Source organism: Bufo bufo, chromosome 2 (assembly GCF_905171765.1).
Source record: "Bufo bufo chromosome 2, aBufBuf1.1, whole genome shotgun sequence".
NCBI lineage: Eukaryota > Metazoa > Chordata > Amphibia > Anura > Bufonidae > Bufo > Bufo bufo.
In genome coordinates this window covers 372661749-372685189 of record NC_053390.1, presented here as the reverse complement: position 1 = coordinate 372685189, position 23441 = coordinate 372661749, and the positions used below count along the sequence as shown (strand labels likewise).

General features: G+C 44.9%; 1 protein-coding gene across 1 annotated transcript in view; it reads left to right on the top strand.

Annotated features, from left to right (window-relative positions):
* The window catches only part of TTC39B (tetratricopeptide repeat domain 39B), a 159378-nt gene that overhangs the window by 102482 nt on the left and 33455 nt on the right, over window positions 1-23441 (top strand). Inside the window, exons 3-11 of the mRNA XM_040417168.1 lie at window positions 1247-1351; window positions 2674-2805; window positions 6970-7046; window positions 9496-9563; window positions 14605-14669; window positions 14790-14895; window positions 20442-20507; window positions 21501-21609; window positions 23329-23396. Coding sequence (XP_040273102.1) covers window positions 1247-1351; window positions 2674-2805; window positions 6970-7046; window positions 9496-9563; window positions 14605-14669; window positions 14790-14895; window positions 20442-20507; window positions 21501-21609; window positions 23329-23396 — 796 coding nt within the window. The remainder of the gene's footprint in view (window positions 1-1246; window positions 1352-2673; window positions 2806-6969; window positions 7047-9495; window positions 9564-14604; window positions 14670-14789; window positions 14896-20441; window positions 20508-21500; window positions 21610-23328; window positions 23397-23441) is intronic.

The following is a 23441-nucleotide window of genomic DNA, read 5'->3' as shown; positions in this document are numbered from 1 at the left end:
TGTATGAAAGTAACCTGCGGATGCCAATCTTGTGTGCATCCGTGTTCTTTCACGGACCCATTGACATTGACTTGAATGGGTCCGTGAACCGTTGTCCGTCAAAAAAATAGGACAGGTCATATTTTTTTGACGGACAGGAAACACGGATCACGGATGCAGCTGCAAAACGGTGCATTTTCCGATTTTTCCACGGACCCATTGAAAGTCAATGGGTCCGCGAAAAAAAAACTGAAAACGGCACAACGGACACGGATGCACACAACGGTCGTGTGCATGAGGCCTAAGGCTCTATTCACACCTCTTTATACTATAATTTGTGTAAAAGCTATAACATATATGCTCGATGAAGAGCCCCAATGGATACAGCTGCATACGGTACATCCGCCATATACTTGCATTGGGTGATTTTTTTTTTAATTATTTTTTTTTTTTTTGGGGGGATTCTCCGTTTTGAAAAACATAGTAGACTATGTTTTTAATACAGCTAGAAAAATTATGTACTGCTGCATGGTATCTGAAACTAAAATATGCTAAGACACTCCTCCTTTGCCATATGTTGGCCCACAGATGAATTAGATACATGAATAGGATAGGTTGTCAGTATCTGGTGGGGGTCTGAGACCCGAGACCCCCGCCCTTAAGCTGTTTGAGAAGGCACCAGCACTCCTGTGAATGCTGCGGCCTTCTCTGTGCTTACCAAGCACTGTGCCGTACATTGTATTGCGGATGTGCTTGGTATCGCGCTCAGCCCCCTTCACTTCAATGACCAGGTGACTGATGAACATGACATCACTGTCCTAGGGAAAGCTGTGATAACTCCATGGTGCCACTGCCTTCTCAAAAAGCTGATCGGTGGGGGTCCCGTGTGTTGGTCCCCTACCGATCAGCTGTTTGGGGGATAGGTCATCAGTTCTAAAGTCTCGGAAACCTCTTTAAGTTAACCAGTTCATTGTCGGAAAGCTAAACCAGTAAGGAAATAATCTTTTACATTTCAGTGGAAAGTAAATGAACACTGTAACAAACCTAGTATGTACAGTATATGTGCGTTTACTTACGGTGGAGCCAGACGAAATGTCAGGGAGTACATTCTTTATACAGAGGTTCTAATGTACATTTCTTCACTGGATTTCATGTACACTTCAGAAACGTTGAGGCTATTTCTGTTCCTTTTTGGTGTGTGTATATAATCTCGGTGCCATTTATTTAAAATGTCTTAATATTCTTCATACTGTACATTTTCTTTCAGGGCGTCCAAGATGGACCTTCGAAGTGCCCTAGAGGAATGCACTTTGGCTCTCAATTTATTTTTAAACAACAAATTTTCAGAAGCTCTCGAGTTATTACGTCCGTGGTAAGAGTTGTGTTAACAATTAAATGTCTATTACTTGAATGTCTTGATGTTCTTTCACTTATTATTTCTCAAGCAATTATCCAAGTAGTGTTCCCCTGTTGTGGCAACTTACCCCCTACTGTTTTATTAGCTCAGGACTTTTGAATACCTATGTGCATCAGGTTTATACAGCTGCTCTTCCATGGTTACAGACCACAAACTGTGTGTAGTCTGTTCCTACAGTTATATGTGTATTCAGAGCAGGGCAGAGAGAGGAGATACAGGCTAGAGCACGGAGACACGGAAGGGTGCTGGAGAACGTCAGGAAACTAGAACCCCTAAAGTTGGCTTGTTAGGGAAAGCAGGTCTTACTAGTGCAGAATTGACAACCTACTGCATCTAGAACCTCTCAAGGTGTGTGTATATATGTGTGTGTATATATATATATATATATATATATATATATATATATATATATATATATATCTTTCAATTGGAAAGGTGCACATATCCTGACACATCTTTCGTATTATATATTGATATTTTTCTTTTAAATATTAATGCTGCCGCATCTCTTGTCAGACTGTGTGTTGCTATTCCTCTGTTTATTCTGGAAATGTATACCATTTTCACTCTAAGACTCACCTGCCGATAAGATGCACCTAAGTTTTAGAGGAGGAAAATAATAATAATAATTTTTTTTTTTCATTAGACCTCAGATCACACAATGTTACTCAGACCTTAGCTCAGAGCCCCAATCAGACCCCCAATGTTAAGACCCCATTCAGACCTCGGCTAAGACCCCCAATGTGAAAGACACTCAATCAGACCTCAGATCAGAGCCCTAATGTGAATGACACCCACCACCCTTTTAAGACCTCAGTTTAGACCCCATGTACGCCTCCACCATTCCGAACATCCTGCGCTCTTCCTGCCGCGCTGTACTGTGACCCGACGTTGCACAGCGTGAAGTCACGGAGCACCAACGTCCTCACACTGTGCGCAGGTCACAGCACAGCGTAAGAAGACCAGAAGTGGAGTACAGAGCCCGGGGAGCGCTGCATTCTCCGCTGCCCGGTCCTCCTTTACTAATGAGAGCTCATTAATATTTGCCCCATAAGATGCACTGACATTTTCCCACCACTTGGGGAGGGGGGAGGGGGAGTGCATCTTATAGAGCGAAAAATATGGGAACTAAACTTTTAGTTACACTATAGACAAGGGAAATGGTATGTCTACAAACAGTCTGACAATGTACAGAGTAACATTCAGTTGTCAATTTATCAATCTATAATTATATAATCAGGTAACGGCGTAAATGAACACACTTGTTACCTCCACAGGGCTAAAGACAGCATCTATCATGCTCTTGGCTACAGCACCATCTTGGTTATGCAGGCAGCGATGACATTTGAGCCTCAGGACATTCAGATGGGAATTGCTACAATGAAAGAAGCTTTACAGACATGTCAGAGGTATATCCTTTAATTTTAATCATAATTACAGCTTTTTATCAGTTTCTGCATAAATTTTGACATTTGTTTGCCCTTCTGTCCAAGAGCCACCCTGCAATTTAAGGTGTAAGTATTACAGTATATAGTAAGCAGACTAAAATGTTAGCAAACTGCATTGTAGAGGAATTGTTAGCTATTTTCAGTGGGGACTCTGCATGAAAATAGGTTACGGTGTAAACATGGCATTAAAGAAGCCTGTATTACATTATTGGGCATTGACAGCCCTACCTTGCCTCTGCAGCTGTGCAGAATGGTGCTTGAATGTTAAGAGCTTGTCTGGAAGTACAAAAAGGATCTGCGGTCTATTCAGAAAATACCACAGTTGTCTGAGCTCAGCCCCATTTACTTCAGTAGGAATGAGCTGCAGTACTAGATATAGGCCATGGGCAAGAGTGGCGCTGTTTTTGGAAACCTTAAAGGGGTTTTCTGAGATTCGTTTGGTTTTTAACAACAGATCTGCTCATGTACTTGCATACCTCATGTACATGCATGTTCCATGCTTGCTTTTTAATTTAGACTCGCCATGGAAAGCTATCACTGTACATTGCACTGTATCCAACCAAAAACACAATGCCCTTTTCTCTATGCCACAGATCCAGCACTTCCCCTAACAATGCTCGGCTAGTTTATAGCTCCCTCCAGGGAAAGCTCCCTGTGGCCGCTGGGAGCATCACGTACTTATGTACTTGGCCGCGGCCGCAGGTGTCATCCTGAATTCAATTGTATCATTGTCCTCAGGAAGGTGAGACAGTTGAATACTGCAGCAGGGTATGGGAGCCCATGGCTCCCTACCCTGCTGTTTACCCTCATAGGTCACAGGCGACTATATGGTACAGTGTACAAATAGCACAAGGACACAAGCGTGTGTGGCCGCGGACTGGAAAAGGCCTGTGGCCTGCAGCTGAGAAAGTTTCTCTTTGGCCACTTGGGGAGCATACTACTGGGGCACTATAGTGTTTACAGAAAAATGGGCCACAGCACTCTATTCGTAGAATGGCAAGGGTGGGTGCACGTCCAGGTTGTGTTCTAAAGCTCCACCTCCAGAACTATAAATCTCACAAATATTAGGACACCACTCCTTAAGTAGTGAAAATTAATGCTTTTATTTCATGTTATTTCAGCCGGACAAGGTGGTATGTCAGTTGCAATGTTTCAGGCTTAATAATCGCCCTTCATCAGGCACTCTGAGGACCACACTATGTATACAGCCGGCGCTTGTAATGGTCATTACTAGAGGAAGGCTGACTTGGTGCTCTGACCTGCATCTTGCCTCCTAGGCCCCCTGCTTCATATCTTATTTAGAGACAATTGGAGGAGGACAGACTGTAGCAGATATTGATGGCCACCACAGAGGGACCACTTCTGGGAGGCTTTTTGTGCTGTACTGTGGTTTTAGGTTCTGCTAGCGCTGTATTTTATGCGGCACTGTGGTGTTTGGTTTTGCTGGGATGGTATTTTGTGCAGCACTATGGTATTTATGACCCCACCTACTTGTGTTGGGCCCCATCTACTTGTGTTGGCCCCAGGTTCATGTGGGCCCTTGGGCGATAAATCTTGTGGCATTTTTTTACATTTACATGGACCCCTGTGGCTCCCACACAGTATAATGACCCCCAGTGGCCCCTATACAGTATAGTGGCCCTCTATTCAGAATAATGACCCTAAGTCACCCCCCATTCAGAATAATGGCCCCCACACTGGGGGTTATACTGTATGGAGGGGGCACTGGGGTCATTATACTGTGTAAGAGGCTCTCACTAGCTAGAACTGACTGGGCCCCACAGCAGATTTTTTATATGAACCCCCCCCCCAATAAAAAAGTATAAGAGGGCACTGTACAGGGTGTGGTAAGAGGGCACAATGCAGGGTATAAGGGGGCATAGTACAGGGTGGTGGCACAGTCACGTGACCCTGTGACGTTAGAAGGTCCTTATGGTACATGCAGTTTACACACCACCATAATGAGAGGCAGAGGAGTGAGCCAGGGGCCAGGGGCCCTGGATGGACAGGAGGGGTGCACACAGCAAGTAGGTGGAAGGGGCTCTGAGGGGGATTCATACAAGAAGTAGGGGCAGGAGGTCTGTGCAGGGCAGCAATAGGATATAGGAGGGTGGAACAGGAGCTCTGGATACATGGGGGATTAAAGGAGAGAAGGGGCTCCATGAGGATGAGATAGGACAGGATATGGGGGGGGGCAGGTGTCAGAGGCAAACTGCTTAATGAGGCAGTAAAATAACTAAATAGCATGAAGCTGCTGGTCTACAGCATCCAGCAGCAGCTTGAAGAGTTCCCCTACATCCCCCCACCCCTCCTGTCCCACAGAGAAGAGACAGTCACAGTGCAGACACGCTCACAGACTGTCTTCACACTACTGCTGCAGCCCTGCGGTCTCTCTCCTCCTTAGGCAGCGCATCCTGTGTAGAGGGGGCGTGTCTGAAGCTTCTCGGGCAAGATGTCCTGCTCTGCCGAAGGGAGTGAAGAGGGGGTGTGTCTGAAGTTCTGCAGCACAGGAGCTTGTAAGGGGAAGTGGGACAGGAGCTTGTAAGGGGGACAGAAGCGGCGCAGGAGCTTGAAAGGGGGACAGAAGCGGCGCAGGAGCTTGAAAGGGGGACAGAAGCGGGGCAGGAGCTTGAAAGGGGGACAGAAGCGGGGCAGGAGCTTGTAAGGGGGACAGAAGCGGGGCAGGAGCTTGTAAGGGGAAGCGGGACAGGAGCTTGTAAGGGGGACAGAAGCGGGGCAGGAGCTTGTAAGGGGGACAGAAGCGGGGCAGGAGCTTGTAAGGGGAAGCGGGACAGGAGCTTGTAAGGGGGACAGAAGCGGGGCAGGAGCTTGTAAGGGGGACAGAAGCGGGGCAGGAGCTTGTAAGGGGAAGCGGGACAGGAGCTTGTAAGGGGGACAGAAGCGGCGCAGGAGCTTGTAAGGGGGACAGAAGCGGCGCAGGAGCTTGTAAGGGGGACAGAAGCGGGGCAGGAGCTTGTAAGGGGGACAGAAGCGGGACAGGAGCTTGTAAGGGGAAGCGGGACAGAAGCGGCGCAGGAGCTTGTAAGGGGGACAGAAGCGGGGCAGGAGCTTGTAAGCGGAAGCGGGGCAGGAGCTTGTAAGGGGGACAGAAGCGGGGCAGGAGCTTGTAAGGGGGACAGAAGCGGGGCAGGAGCTTGTAAGGGGGACAGAAGCGGCGCAGGAGCTTGTAAGGGGGACAGAAGCGGGGGCAAGCAGCCGGCCTCTGCATGCTGTTGATGCTCCTTGCTCCAGTCTGACGCTGCGGCCCTGCTGCTGCTCCCAGGCCCATTCTGCCTTCAGGGCCCGAAGCAGTGGCTTCCAAAATAACTACACACCCAGAGCTGCGGTTAGTGAATGAAATGACTGCAGCTACCTGCGCTCCAGCAATGAACGCTTCCATCCGTACTGATGAAGGCGCTCATAGCAGCTCAGTGGGCCCCAGCACTTGCCCAGGTATGCCGGTGCGGACGCCGGCCCTGGTTGTCCCTCTCTACTTATATTGCTCTTCATTCTCTCAGTTTGGGCCCTGCCTACGACATGGGGAGGGGGGGGACCACTTTTAGGTTTTTATCCAGGGCCCCTGGCTCCCTCTTACCTAGCTAGTTGCATAGACCTTCCCCGATCACTGTCCCTGTTGCTGCTTTGATACACACATAGGCATAACCTCCCAGGAAATAAGAAAGAGCTTCATGGACATGGTCATGTGACCACAGCCCCTAACAGAGGTTAGGAGCAATAAACATTCCCTAATGCAAAAAATCCCCTTTCCACAGGTTGTAGCAAATATATATAATTTTTGATGTTGTCCTGGGAAACAAAAGGGTACATTTATTTGGACATTAATGGCATATCCACAGGATATGCCATAAATGTCCAATAGGTACGGCTCTCTCCTTCAAGAACTGCAGAACAGGACCCCATGCTATAAATGTCTAGATGGAGATGCCTTTTTAAGGGATTTAGTATTGAAATGTATAAAAAGTAGAACCTGTTTGTCATTGTGTTTACCTTCTTTGAAGTATTTGTTCTTTTACTATGTGCTATTGTGTAATACAGAGGCAAAAGAATATTTAAAATGAGAGTATTTTATATATTTTTTTTGTTTATGTATATTTCTCTTTAAAGGTTCAGAAAGCGAAATTCTGTGGTGGAATCTTTGTCTAATTTAGTGTCCAAACACACAGGGGACCAGTTGTCTGAAGGTAATAATAAAGTTATGTGACCCAGTGTCCCATTCTGATCCAAAGAGTAATGCGCTTATTAATAAGGACTTAAAGGGAACCGGTAACGTTCAATGTGCTGCCCAGGATTTGCTGAGCAGATTGAAGGAGTGAATCTGCTCAAAAATATTGCCTCTATCCCTTTATCAAGAGCAGGTTTTCAGTTCCATCATACCCCTGTATACTGGCAGTTTTCCTTCAGAAGACTTCCCACAGAAGACTATTTGAAAGCATTTTTGGATGGTCTTGGAGATCTCACTGTATTTACAGTTGAATAAAATATATGATGTGTGTTCACTTAAATCCGCTAACTTTATGCTTTTGAGTGATTGACCGCTGCATGCACGCTCATGCAAGGAAGGCAGTCACTGAGCCATGAGAAGTGTACCCACATCACACCTTCTAAACCATCTCTAGGTGACCTGTGCTGCATTCTCATATGATGTCAGCCACGTAACCGTCCCTACAGTGCTAGGCTCATTGCTTTGCTTGTAGAGCCACCCTCATAGTAAGGGTCCATTCACACGTCCGCAAAATGGGTCCGCATCCGTTCCGCAATTTTGCGGAACAGGTGCAGACCCATTCATTTTCAGTGGGGCCGGAATGTGCTGTCCGCATCCGCACTTCCGGATCCGCAAAAAATAGATCATGTCCTATTCTTGTCCGCAAAACACATATGGACGTGTGAATGGACCCTAAAGTACAGCACAACTGCCTGCTTGGCACACCCATGCACGATCAGCCTCCAGGAAGCACAGGCCAGTGCATGAAAGTTCCTTTTGTGCTGCCCTAGCAAAGGTAGAGTGCAAAGAGGAACAGTATATCTGACAAAATGAGAACACCTTTAATATAAGCCAAAGGGGTTGTCTGATGCCAGAAATGTTTTATTTTTATTTTTTGCAAATGTAAAATCATTAAGATTTTTTATATACTTTTAATTTTCAAAAATGCATGGATCATCCCAATTCAGTTCCTGCGTGGTCCCAGAAGTTCTGAGCTTCTGCTGTAAGCTGTGACATTCCGACACTTCTTCCCCCTCTTCCCTGTGTCTCAGTGATGTGTATGAAGGTGTAGTCTGGCTCGGGTTCATTAGCTAACCCTAGCTCCTTCTCCATCATGTTGCCACCAGAGCCTGGATCGAAACATCGCAGCTTACAGCAGGTGCTCAAAACCTCTGGGACCACGCAACAGGGACTGAGCTTGGATGATCTATGCAGTTTTGAAAATTTAAAGTATATTAGACAGGTATTTCCTTTTAAATGTACAATTTATGCAGTTATATAAACTTGCACTTGCCTTCTCTTAGTCACAGCGATTACTGCAAATAAAGCACATCTCTCCAGTTATAGATTCTAATTTAAAGGGTTGTTCCAAGATGTATACATATCTCCTATCTACAGAACCCTAACAAGATACTGGGACCCCCACCGGTCACAAGAATGGGGGATCCATGTCCTGCTAATAGTGGTTAAGCATGCATGCTGCTACTCCATTCCTCTATTTGGAACCAATGGAGATGGTCAAGAGCTGTATTTGGCTAGTCTTCAGCAGTCCTATAAAGGTGAATAGAGTGGGAGTTTGCATGCTCAACCGCCACTCCATTCATACAAAGAGAGTCCTGTTGGTGACCCCCACCAATTGTGAGAACAGGGAGAGGATAGGGGATCAGTTTATTTCTTAGTATAACCCTTTTAAGAAATTTGATTGAACAGTATTTGTAAAGGCTGTATTACACAGCGTGATGTGGCAGATGATTGTCAGGAGGGAAGCGTTCCCTCCCGGCAATCGCCTGCTCACGAACGGAGGAGACCGCTGCTATTACATGCAGCAATCTCCTCCACAGCATGGGGAGGAGGGATGGCTATGCCATCGCTTGTCCCCATGCTGTATAGGGGTTTGCCGGCGGCAGATCATTATTAGGCACCACGATCTGCCGCCTGCAAACGATAATTTAACGTGTCAAAAGATTTGGATTGACCGATAAACAGGGTTTGCTCGTTTATTGGGCACTCTGCGGCAGTATTACACTGCAAGATGATCGCTAATGAGCTTTCGTACGTTAGCGAAAAATCAGCAGGTGTAAAAGAGGTGTAAGTCTTGCCCATTGGAAAAGTCGATGATTTGTGTGCATTTAGTAAAAATTTATATTTCCAGGCTAATAGAGAATGATTAACTTTTATACGACCTTAAAGCCTCATGTAGACGTCCGTGGAACACGGTCCGTGAGATACCGGACTGGCATTGCAGGCGCACGGCGATATAGCAACCAATGACATCGTACGCTCCTGCAATGCCAGTCCAGTATCTCACCGTGTTTCACGAACCTCTGCATTAAGGCTTAAGGCTGAATCCAATTTCAGCAGTCATGTTGTAGCAGATGCCAGAACCCATGTCCTTCACATTATTTGACCCCAATTTGTTTTTCCCTCAGAGGAAATGCATGCTGAGATCTGCTATGCCGAGTGCCTCCTGCAGAAGGCAGCTTTGACATTTGTGCAGGTAATACGGATTATAGTTAGAATACTAGTGTGTGTGTGTTTTGTGTGTGTGTGTGTATAGACAGTGTGTGTATATATATAATTATTTTTTACTATATTATATAATACTACACTAGTTTAATAGAATGATTTCTAACTGAAAAAGAACAGAATAGGTTATGGGACTAATGTAATGTTTATTTAAATGAGTTTTCTAGGGAAATAAAATTGCCCAAACTCCAATTCTTCAATATACTTGCTGTTGGTTGGCTTCCTGCCACATCTCTCTACGCTCACACGTGCCGACATGTTATATGAGCAAGCAGCACAATCATGGCATGCTGGTGTCCTCCAATCTGACCTCAGGAAAGCAGGCCAGCCAGTAATGATAGAAGATGTATCGCACAGTAGTGCAAACAGCAGCAATGAGGATACATTATGGAACTGTAAAGGTACACTATATGGACAAGAGTATTTGGATGCCTACACGGACATGTTTTTCACCCAACCATGCCTTTATGGATCTTGTTTTGTGCACTGGGGCACAGTCATGCTGGAACGGAGAAGGGCCTTCCCCGAACTGTTCATACAAAGATGGAAGCATAGAATTGCCCAAAATGTCTTGGTATGCTGAAGCATTAAAGGGAATCTGTTATGTGCAGTAATACAGGAGTCGTACTGCAGATAAGGAGTAGGATTGTTACTTTTTATTTTTCTACTGCCCCCTATCACCCCGCTGTCCATTATGTTGGCATGGCACAGCAGTTCATACTGTGTATTTTAGTGCAGCTTTGAGCGCTGACAGTAGGGGAATAGCGGACAAGAGGAAAATAAAAAATAGTGATCTGGACTCGTGTATTACCGCAGATAAAAGTCCAAAATCAGGGTAACGAATTCTCTTTAGGCTACTTACACACTTGCGGCAGAGTAATCCAGCAGGCAGTTCCGTCGCCGAAACAAACGTATGCCAACTGATTGCATTTTAACACTGATCAGGATCCGGATCTGTCTTCCAAATGCATTGCAAGAACGGATCAGTCTGTCTGTTTCGATTTTATTTATTTATTTTTGTTTTTTTTCACATTTTTACCGATCTGCGTAGACTGGAAGGATGGATCCAGCATTCTGGTATTTTGAATGCCGGATCCGACACTAGTACATTCCTATGGAAAAAAATGCCGGATCCGGCATTCAGGCAAGTGTTCAGTTTTTTTGGCCGAAGATAAAACCGTAGCATGCTACGGTTTATCTTTTGCCTGATCAGTCAAAAAGACTGAACTGAAGACATCCTGATGCATCCTGAACGGATTAGGGCTCTTTCACACTTGCGTTATTGTCTTCCGGCATAGAGTTTCGTCGTCGATTATCCTAATGCATTCTGAATGGAGAGAAATCCGTTCAGGATGCATCAGGATGTCTTCAGTTCCGGAACGTTTGTTGGCCGGAGAAAATACCGCAGCGTGCTGCACTTTTTGCTCCAGCCAAAAATCCGGAACACTTGCCGCAAGGCCGGATCCGGAATTAATGCCCATTGGAAGGCATTGATCCGGATCCGGCCTTAAGCTAAACGTCATTTCGGCGCATTGCCGGAGCCAACATTTAGCTTTTTCTGAATGGTTACCATGGCTGCCGGGACGCTAAAGTCCTGGCAGCCATGGTAAAGTGTAGTGGGGAGCGGGGGAGCAGCATACTTGCCGTCCGTGCGGCTCCCGGGGCGCTCCAGAGTGACGTCAGGGCGCCCCAAGCGCATGGATCACGTGATCGCATGGATCACGTGATCGCATGGATCACGTCATCCATGCGCATGGGGCGCTCTGACGTCATTCTGGAGCGCCCCGGGAGCCGCACGGACTGTAAGTATACTGCTCCCCCGCTCCTACTATGGCAACCAGGACTTTAATAGCGTCCTGGGTGCCATAGTAACACTGAAAGCATTTGGAAGACGGTTCCGTCTTCAAATGCTTTCAGTACACTTGCGTTTTTCCGGATCCGGCGGGCACCTCCGGCAACGGAAGTGCATGCCGGATCCCAACAACGCAAGTGGGAAAGAGGCCTTACTCTCCATTCAGAATGCATGGGGATATGCCTGATCAGTTCTTTTCCGGTATAGAGCCCCTAGGACGGAACTCTATGCTGGAAAAGAATAACGCTAGTGTGAAAGTACACTTAAGATTTCCCTTCACTGGAACTAAAGGGCTTAAAAATAACCCTATAGTATTATCCCTCCTCTGCCAAACTTTACAGTTCTCCTGGCATTTGCAAAACCCAGACTCGTCCATCAGACTGCCAGATAGTTATGTGATTCATCACTCCACAAAACATGTTTCCACTGCTCCAGAATCCAGTTGTGGCGAGCTTTACACCACTCCTACTGAAGCTTGGCATTGTGCTTGATGATGGAAGGCTTGCATGGAGCTGTTTAGCCATGGAAACCCATGCCGTGAAGCTGCTGGTGCACAGTTTTTGTCCTAATATAGAATTAAAACTACAGTTATTGAGTCAGCAGAGTCAATTGGCGACTTTTATATACTATGTGCCTTAGCTCTGCCCATCTACTCAGCTCTATAACGTTACATAGTCTGCCACGTCATAGCTGTGGTTCCTAAATGCGTCCACTTTGTAGTAATACCACTCACAGTTGATCTTGGAATATCTATAAGGAAAGAAATTTCATGAACTGACTTGTTACACTGGTGAAATACTATTACAGTACATACATAGTGCTAACTGTAACTATTGAGACAGAGCTTCTTTCTCTAAATGGGCAGTTTTACATATAAATTTTATTTAGTGGAGCAGATTTATCAAAACTGCATAAAATAAAAACAGTTTGTTGCTTACGGGTACATCATACATCTCCAAAATAAAAGAAATCACCAGTAAGGTCCACAGCTGTACACTGCCGCGTCTCCCAGACGGACCGCGACTCTCCTGACACAAACTCACTGGATCAAAGTGATTTATTATACCGTTCCTATCTGATTGCAGGTCTGTTGTATTGTACAGAAGGGATGATCTGAGTACAGTACAATAGATCCACAGTCCGATAGGAACTGACTGTATCACAAATCACTATAATGTAGTCAGTTTGCGTCAGTGGAGCTGCTGTCGGTGCAGGAGACGCAGCCAGCCCATGGGCACAGTTGTGTGAATCATGCCTAAACATTTTCTAGAGCTCAATGTATTTTTGCACAATCTGCATACAGGAGGCAGCAGAGTGGTGACACAAAGGAGGGTGATTGCTTGCAGAGGACAGAGTGGTGGCATCATACAACAGGCGTGTTCTGTCTTCATACACGTTCATACAGTGTGCAGTCTGATATTCAGCATAAACCATTCCTGTCTTCCAAATAGGAGGACTGTTCTTTGTAGTGTAACTTGTTTATTGGTCAACAAGTCGTACATATGTGATGAATTGATTATATACGATTGATTGATTTGTAAAACAGGATTGTTTGGTAAAACTACAAGAATACAAATAACATGTATAAGTATTAAGCATAGCGTGGCATGTACTACAGGGCTTGACAAATTTCCTTGGAATCTAGGAGCCAGCTAAAAAAGTTAGAAGCCAGGCAGAGCCGCGTCATAAAGCCCCCAGTAGGTGCCCCCATAGTGCTCCCCCCCCCACACTTTTCCATAGAGCCCCCCAATAATGCTGTATACCATGTTACATATACCGCCGCTCCGTCCCCGGACCCTATTGACTATAATGGGGACGGGGGTGGAGCTCCGGCGCAGCATGGCAGTTCGCAGTGAGAGGCCGCCGGACCAAAAAGTTGGACATGCAGTACTTTTAGTCCGGCGGCCTTTCACCATGCACTGCCGTGCTGCGCCAGAGCTCTGCCCCCATTATAGTCAATGGGGACGGAGCGGTGGTCCGGCGAAACAGCGGAAGGACGGATCCGTCCTGCCGCAAGTGTGAAAGTACCCTTGTTTATGTAGCTACTGAATGAGACAGAAGAAGGGATGCCTTTAACATATATATCTCCTTGAGAAGCCGACAGCCTCAGTGTAAACTGTTCTAGTGACTCACGGTTCTTTTAACTCAAAGAATCGAATGAGTCTCTAACTAAGTCGGATCTTTAGATTCTTTTAACCTGAGACTCATTCGATTCTTTCTAGACTCCCTCCTGTACTTGTGTCAGTGACCCAGAGCTGCTAGTGCTTGCATTGCCTCAGCTCTGATTGGTTGGTGGGTGGGGAGGGGAGGGGCTGGCAGAAGCAGCTTCCACTCTAGGATCAGATTACACTCCTCCCGAGTCCCTCCCCTCCCTGCTGCCAGCGTCTCACTCTCTGTGTGTGCTGTGACTCACTGACTCAGACTGAGGAGCTGTTTCAAACGTGCTGCCTCCGGACAGAACGGCAGCTCCGCACCCATCGCCTGGGCACCTTTGAAAATGGGCTGACAAATACCCAAGCGCCAGGACTAAATTCCTGGTCGCCATGGCGACCTGGCGCCTGGGATTTGTCGAGCCCTGATGTACTATAACATTACATTAACACTGAAGCACGTGGTAAAATGGCTGCCTGTTCATAAGATTGCATGGCTAGCTAACAGTAATAACAACTCCCTGAGAAACAATTACAACTAGCTTAACAGCTCTGCAACACACAATATCCCTAAAAACAAAGGTAGATCTCTCACCAGATATGCTTTTACAAGGATGGTGGAGTTTGAGAAGGAGATATGCAAAAGGTCAGCTCTGCTGATGTGTCCTGGAGACTTCTCTTTCCCAAGATGCAGTGCACCATCCACAATGCAGTAGTATTGTAAAAGGCAAAAAGTGTAATACAGTTTAAGACCGCTAGATGGTGCTATAACCACACTAAACACTTCAGAATTACCCTGACCCTGGCAGAATGAACTAGAATCATTTTCTAACCCTGCTGGGCAGAACAAGGCTTTATGGCTAGAATTCTAAGATTGGAGATGTATACACCATAATTATGAGGTCTGGTTTCTACGCCTTACAGTAAGGAAAAGAGTTTCCTTTTTGGTAGGTTTGCTTTAGGTAAAAGTAAAAATAGATTTTTTTTTAATGAACATGACATTCTTGTAGGATGAAAACATGATCAACTTTATCAAAGGTGGACTCAAAATCAGGACAAGTTATCAAATCTATAAGTAAGTTTTTTTTTTTTTTGTTTTTTTTTTCTACTACATTTCTTCCATTTTCCATTTTTATTTTCCCTCCTTTTTGTGTTTTCAATTGCTAACACATTCTTTGCTGATTGCATCCTGTAGGGAATGCCATCAAGTCCTTTCAGCAATGACCCAAAACAAGAACTCAAGTGAAACCCAACATCAGTTTGAAGGTGGTGTTAAACTAGGCATTGGGGCCTTTAATTTGGTGAGTATTTTAACAACTTTTTGACTACTGTTTTCCTCTATTTGTAGGGATGTTATATACCATATGCTACAAATGCTGTTGATATAGTTTGGTTTTTGGATTGGAAAAAATGAAGGTAGAGTATGTTGAAACAGTCTTCTAAGTACCAGAATATGATCCTGTTTTAATGAGACACGCACAGTGGCATCACCTTCATCTTAAGCCTCATTCACACGTCCGTGCTCAAATCCGTGAGCAGGTGGTCAGTGATGCATCCGTGAAGGATCAGTGTTGGGTCCGTGTGTCTGCTTTTTGCTGTCCGTGTTGCATCCATGTTTCACTGACACTGAACAGCTGAAAAATAATTTTCAAAGAATCTCTTCTTAATCAGTGAAACATGGATGGCATCCATGGTTTTCATGGACCCATAGACTATAATGGGCGTGACGGATCCGTGAACACTGACAAAATAGAGCATACATCCGTGCTAAAAACACGAATCCACGGACCACGCTAAAACACTGATGTGTGAATACACACATTAAAATGAATAGGGACGTGTGCTGTCCGTGAAGAACACGTACAGCACATGTCCGTGAAACACTGACGTGTGAATGAGGCTTTAGTGAGTGCAGCACAATGCAACCACAGCAGTGGCAGATTTGATTAAAAGGGCTTTTTTAAGGCTCCTGATTATGATGTTCTATCCTCAGGATAGGTCAATAATATCTGATCGTGAGGGTCTGACACCCTGCACCCCCACGTTCAGCTGCTCCCTGCAGCCTGTGATGCTGGAAGTAGCACTATGAATTGAAGAGGAAAAATAGCTCCATTCAAAGTGTAGTGGCCATGCTGTGTTATTGCAGGTTAGTTCTTATTCACTTCAGTGGGAGCTGAGCTGCAGTAACCCGGCATGGCCAGTACACTTTGAATGGCGCTCTTACTGTTCAATTCATAGTGCTACTTCCATGGTCACACCCTGCAGGGAACAGCTGTTCACTGGGGGTGCTGGGTGTCAGAAACTCACCGACTGGATATTTGTTCTGTCTTCATACACGTTCACACAGAGTTTTCCGTAGTCTAACTTGTTTATTGGTCAACAGGATTGTGAGTTGGTAAAACTACAAGAATACAAATGGCTTGTATAAGTATAAGGCATAACATGTATCCGCAGAAAGCCTAGAACAGCATGTATTATAACATTACATTAACACTGAGCATATGTCCAAAATGGCTGTCTATACATGAATTGCATGTCTAGCATCTAACCGTTACATCCTCTTTCCCTAAGTAACACTACAACTACTTGAACAGCTCTGCATAACATATTGTCCCTGAAACAAAGGTACATGCCATGCTGTAGGCTGTTAGCTGTAGGTCGTGTAGGCATGCTGTGAGTTGTAGTTTAGCAACAGCTGGAGAGCCTCAGGTTGGCCATCCCTGGTATATGTCTTACCAGATATACTTGCAAAAGGATGATGGAGTTTAAGAAGAAGATATGCAGGAGACAGCTCTGCTGATGTCCTGTAACATGGAGACTGGGCTTCTCTTTCCCAGAATGCACTACACTCCCACAATGCTTTGCACCTCCCAACAATACAATAATCTTTATTAACAGACAAACAAAGTGTAGTACATTTTTAAGACCGCTAGATGGTGCTATAACCTAACTAATAACTACAGAAATAGAGCAGTGATTAGTGTTGAGCGAACTTGTGTTTTAAGTTCGGCGTCTAAAGTTCAAGTTATCGAAGAATCACGTTATGGTTTCTAAATTTCTTTATGGTCCGTGGTAGCAGAATCCATAACGCGATTCTTCGATAACCCGAACTTTAGATGCTGAACTTAAAACAAAGTTCGCTCAACACTAGCAGTGATCTGTAATGATACTGAAATGAATCTCCCTGTTCTGGGACTAGGGTTGGGCAATATACCGGTATCACGATATACCGCGGTATTAAAAAAACGGCGATATCGCTGTTTCCTAATTACCGCAGTATTTTGTGACGTCATAGAAGCTGTCATGTGCGCTGACTGCTTCAAAATCTGCCCGCTCCAGCATGATTCTATACAAATTGCTGCCCGCAGCGGCTACCCCGACTCCTCCACGCAGGCTCCGCTCACTGACGTCGGAATCAGCTGACAGACGAGGCTGCGCAGCGTAGGACAGGACAGGAGCGCCACCAACACTTCTGCTTACAGCCTGCAATACACCTTCTAGTAGGAGATGATACACAAGATTACTATAAACCACTCGTTCTGGTACAGAATTAACCCTGTAATGTTTTTGTTACTAGAAGTCAATCGACTAGTTACAGATACCCGAAATGGTGAAAAATGACATATACAATTATAACAATTAACGTCTCCTTGTGGCTGCCTGGCTGCCCCCATACAGTATGTCTCCTTGTGGCCCCCATACAGTCTCCTTGTGGCTGCCCCCATACAGTAGTGTCTCCTTGTGGCTGTTCCCATACAGTATAACGTCTCCTTGTGGCTGCCCCCATACAGTGTAACGTCTCCTTGTGGCTGCCCCCATACAGTGTAACGTCTCCTTGTGGCTGCCCCCATACAGTATAACATCTCCTTGTGGCTGCCCCCATACAGTATAACATCTCCTTGTGGCTGCCCCCATACAGTATAACGTCTCCTTGTGGCTGTTCCCATACAGTATAACGTCTCCTTGTGGCTGCCCCCATACAGTATAACGTCTCCTTGTGGCTGCCCCCATACAGTGTAACGTCTCTTTGTGGCCCCCATACAGTATAACGTCTCCTTGTGGCTGCCCCCATACAGTATAACGTCTCCTTGTGGCTGCCCCCATACAGTATAACATCTCCTTGTGGCTGTTCCCATACAGTATAACGTCTCCTTGTGGTTGCCCCCATACAGTATAATGTCTCCCTGTGGCCCCAAGTGTTTTTTCTTCTAAATGGGCATTTATCGCGATACATATCGTTATCGCGATAAATTTCTTAATATCGTTATCGTGGGAATATTTTTGATATCGTCCAACCCTAGCTGGGACAGAACAATATTAATGACCTATTCTGAGGATAGCTCACCGATATCAGGACCCTGGAAAACACCTTTAAAGGGTCCATTCACACGTCCGTAAGTGTTTTGCGGATCTGCAAAACACGGACACTCGCAATGTGTATTCCGCAATTTGCGGACCGCACATCACCGGCACTATAATAGAAAATGCCTAAACGGAAACGGAAGCACGGGTGCAGATCCGCAAATGCGGATGCGGAGAGCACATTCTGGCCCCATTGAAAATGAATGGGTCTGCACCCATTCCGCAAAATTGCAGAAACGGATGCGGACCCACTTTGCGGACGTGCGAATGGACCCTAATTATTATCGCTCTGTTTTTTTTTTTTTTTTTAAATCAAGATGTCTTGTCAGCCTTAGTATTCGGCTCCTGGCACTGCCTCAGGCAACCCTGGGAAATAGGTGCTTTGCTGAGGGAAGTCATACCAGCCAGGCATTCCAGTGCAGCGACCAGAGCAGGAGAAACGTAGTATTACATGGTGACCATTCAAAAGCAGCTTGAGCCCTTCAAAATGAAAACCTCTCTGTCCATATACTCGAATAGAACACATAGATAGGGGTTGTCTCATGAAATGAACCCTTTAATACTCCATTGTGGTTAAAAGAAGCCTCAACTTACAGATGGCAGTACCAAACGTCTTAACACGTGATCTATTACATGTAGTGGGATAAACCACGCCACAGAAATGTTGCTTTAAATTTAGAGACCAAGTGGCCAAATGCAAGAACCCTGTATTCTAAATATATGTTTAACTCCTTCATGACTAACGATGACTGGGTCTTTAAAGATGGTGCCTGCCCAGATGCCATGGTCAGTTCTGACCATGGCATCTGAGGTGGCTTTTCCCGGGAGTGCTGTGCTTCCAGGGCCCAAAAGGCTCCCCTTGTCCCCTCATGGAGATCAGGGAAGCCATTCATTCTCTCTCATAGCCTGGATCTTTCTGAAGAGTTGCTGGCTAATAGAGGGGTAGTTCCTATTGAGCCCCGCAGGTGACAGGGCTCAATAGGAATATAATGATTTTCCAATACACTACTGTATTAAATCACAGTAGTGTATGGGAGAAGTGAACTAAAGATCGTATGTTGAGGTCTCCAAGAGGGGCTCTATCCCATAATAAGAATAAACAGTAAAAAAATAAAGATAATTTGCACCGCCACATCCGAAAACATCCAATTAAAATATGAACATGTTTATCCAGTAGGATGAATGCTGTATTGGGGAGGAAAAAATAAAAATGTCCGATTCACCGTTTGTTTGTTTTTTCCCTTCACTCCCCTTACCCCCCACAAAAAATAAATCAATGAAAGAAAGTCACCCCAAAATTGTATCAATAAACACTATAGATTGCCCCTCAAAAAATGAGCCCCCGCACAGCTCCATACACTTAACAATGAATCATTTAAACAGGTGAGAATATCAGAATATGGCACTGAAGTGAAGAAATAAATTTTTTCAAAATTATAATTTTTTAAATGATTTTTAAATATTTAAAACATGAGAGAAACGACATAAATGTGGTATCGCTGGTAAGTGGACTGACCCAGAGAATGAAGGTCACAGGTCGGTTTTACCACATACGGAACACCAGAAAAACCTATAACACTATGGCAGAATTGCCTTTTTTCCCAATTCCACACAATTTTTTTTCTTTATTTTTTTCAATATTAAATGGTGCCATTAGAAAGTACAATTTCTCCCACAAAAAACAAGCCCTCGTTACAGCTATGAGTAACTTTCCCCACTGAATTCGATGGGAAAGAAGCAATGAAAACTGCTTCATGAAGTATATTGGGTTGTGACGGCTCACCTCGTTGTTATATATGGGGCGGGTGCTCCAACTGATAGACGCACCCCGTCTATAGAGTAAGAAATAGATTGGTTGTGCACACCTCATATGGAAGTATATGTTTGTATATATACACACACAGAGATTTCAGTATTTATTATACATGTAAAACAATCTATTAAGCTATTATATATCTTCACCGATATTCAGGATATTTTTCAATGTGTAGTGGTCACAGTAGAATATGAGATTTAGTGTAATATATTCCCTAGAATAGTAATACAAATATTGGACCACTGAGGAAGGAGACTGAGATCTCCGAAACGCGTCTGGTGAAAGAGGACCCCCAGCTGAACGTTATTCATCAGCACCGGACCTCTATGTCCTCTGTCGGCCGATTGTTTTACATGTATAATGAATACTGAATACTACACTCTAAGAAATCCCTGTGTGTCTGTGTGTGTGTGTGTGTGTGTATATATACAAACATGTACTTCCATATGAGGTGTACACAACCCATCTACATTTTATATATTCATTAGGTGACCTTGCATCTGTGTCCTCTCTGTGAGAGATATCGCGCCCGCATCTGTGGGCACGCAGTTCCTTTTTAAATCCTCCACATAAGCTTGTCTTAATGTTCCTGTCGTATTTATTTGCTTTGCACTGTTTGCACTTCTCGATCTCACATTTTGCATTTTTTTGACTTTTTGTTTTTTCCAGATGCTTTCTCTCTTGCCTTCAAGGATTCTCAGGTTGCTGGAATTCATTGGTTTTTCTGGAAACAGGGTAACCGTTCTTTTTCTTAGGAATTTTTCTGGTATCTGAGACCTAAAGTAACTATTAGGCCGAATGCACACGGCCGTGTTCCGTGGCCGAGAGCGGTCCGTGGTATGCCGGGCTGGATTCCTGTTCAGAGCAGGAGCGCACGGCGTCATTGGTTGCTATGACGCCGTGCGCTTCATGCCGCCGCTGCCCTACAGTAATACACTATACGAGTGTATTACTGTAGTGCAGCGGTGGCATGAAGCGCACGGCTTTCCCATCTTGTAACTCTGGAGCATCTTTTCTTATTACTGTGTTGTGGCATTCCACTATTATTCCTACTAGAAGTTTGATGAACTGCCAACAGTCTGCAGTAAAGGTCCAACTGGGTGTTACTGGTTGGGGTGCGTTTCTGCAGAGTCTGCCTCTATCCAACCAGTGCTGCCAGTGTCAAATGAAGCCGGGGGCTCACCCCCAAGTGGTATCACCCAGAAGGACCTTCATTGGGAATAGTAGAGGAATATAACATAGAGCAGGGGTCAGAAACCGGCACTCCAGCTTTTGTGAAACTACAACTCCCAGCATGCACAATTGCTCTGCTCTTCTCAGAACTCCCATAGAAATGAATGGAGCATGCTGGGAATTGTAGTTTCACAGCATCTGAAGTGGCGGAGGTTGCTGACCCCTGACATAGAGTGTTAAGAAAATATGCTCCACAGGGAATGCAAGTGGCTACTAAAAGACTAAATCATAAGTATATCTGCCGATGTTATTACTTTTTCTTATTGAAGTTGATCTAAATATCAAATATCTTGTGATTTTATATGATGTCAATTATAGCACATGTTAATGTGTATTTGACATATTGCATGTAGCAATCACGAACATATAGACTAATTATTATTGGACTGTCTAATCTGGGATATGATGAGTTACATATGCAGATGGCATACAGTACACTGACAAACAGAACGGTGCTGAGCATTGCTGTGATAACCATTTCACTGTATTTAACAGGCCCTGGGCCTTTTGCAGCTGAGAGAAGGAGCATCTGGGACCAGTCTAAGAGCCATCCTGTGTGTCCTCACACTCCTGTTCTATCATACCTATGTCTCATTAGTACTTGGTAAGCTGCCATTTTCATTAAAGGGGCTGTCCTATGAAGAATATTGTTTATAGTTGCATACATCCCATTTTTTTATATTTGCACCTGCTAAATAAAAAATGCTTATATCCCCAGATATTCCAGGAATGTCAGACTTTAATGTGTCCACCTCCAGTGATTGTGTCAAGGTGGACGCACATGCTCAGTCTTTGTGGTGTGGTGAGGTATACTGTAATGTTTTCTGTGTCGGTGATAAGAGAGCGAGACACCATAAGGGTCCATTCACATGTCCGTATGTGTTTTGCGGATCCGCAAAACATGGACACCGGCAATGTGCATATTTTTTTTTTTGGCGGAATGAAAGTGCGAATCCGGAAGCGCGGTTCCGCAAATGCGGATGCGGACAGCACATTCCGGCCCCATTGAAAATGAATGGGTCCACACCTCTTCCGCAAAATTGGACCCGCAAAATGGGTCCAATTTTGCGGAAGAGGTGTGGACCCATTCATTTTCAATGGGGCCGGAATGTGCTGTCCGCATCCGCATTTGCGGAACCGCGCTTCCGGATTCGCACTTTCATTCCGCCAAAAAAAAAAATATGCACATTGCCGGTGAATGGACCCTTACTGTAATTGTATTTGCTTAGCATATCCTCTGGCAAACAGCAAGACATTGCAGCTATAGAAGCAGCGGCCTCATTACACCAGAGATCCCTCCGCATACTTGGTGGAGCAGAGAGTTAAGCAAGGCTAAGCGTGTGTGTCCACCTTAGCACAGTCACAGCGGTGGACACAGACAAGGCTATTCAGTAAAACAGGTGGCGCTACACTAACATTCCTGGAATATTTTTAAACTGTTTCCAATTATGGGCTAGATTAAACTATAAGCAATATTCTTCATGAGACAGCCCCTTTTTAGAGTTAACCATGTTCTTCATAGGACAGCCCCTAAGGGAATGCTAGCGTTTTAAACTGTTCTAGGTTCAGCCAAATTGTAAAACGATGCTACTGTATGAATTATTGTATACAATCTGGTGGCCTAATATTTAGTTAGGTGCACATCATTGCCCCTACCTGTTAGATGATGATCCCCCAGGATATATTCAGTCTTGCATTTAAATGTGATCTGGGTTTACTGAAAAGATCGTTTTACAAAATTCCAATTTTATATATGTATTTGAACATTTGAGATCTTTCTGCAATACTAGTACTATATATGACTGTAGTCCATGGAACTCAGGTGAACTTTTCATTTGGCTCCCAGCCCTCATGTTCTACATGTTGGTAGAAAGGTGTGCTGCTGACCTTACCAGAAAATGTTCCCATCGTGCAGCAATCCAGTGGGTCAGGCATGCTCAACCTGCAGCCCTCCAGCTGTTGCAAAACTACTACTCCCAGCATGCCGGAACAGCCTACAGCAGGGCATGGTGGGACAACAGCTGGAGGGCCGCCTGTTTTAGCATGCCTGGCCTACAGCTATCAGCCTACAGCAGGGCATTGTGGGAGTTGTAGTTTTACAACAGCTGGAGGGCCGCCGGTTGAGCATGCCTGCAGTAGGTAATGCTGGGTTTGCACTGAAATGTAGTAGTTAGCGAGAAATTCTCTGTAATTACGCGATGTAATATGTATAGTGCGCTGAATACAATACGTATCCCTTCCCGTGTCCTTCCTAGTCTTCATTGTTAGTACAAAATACTAAAGATGTGTATAGAGCTAGTGATGAACACACAACTCTTTCCAGGTATTGGAGAAGGTAATCTTGAAGAAGCAGAAGCGCTCATTGAACCCTACCTCAAGAAATTCCCAAATGTATGTAACGGCGACCTGCACCTGTGAGGATACGGTATATAAATC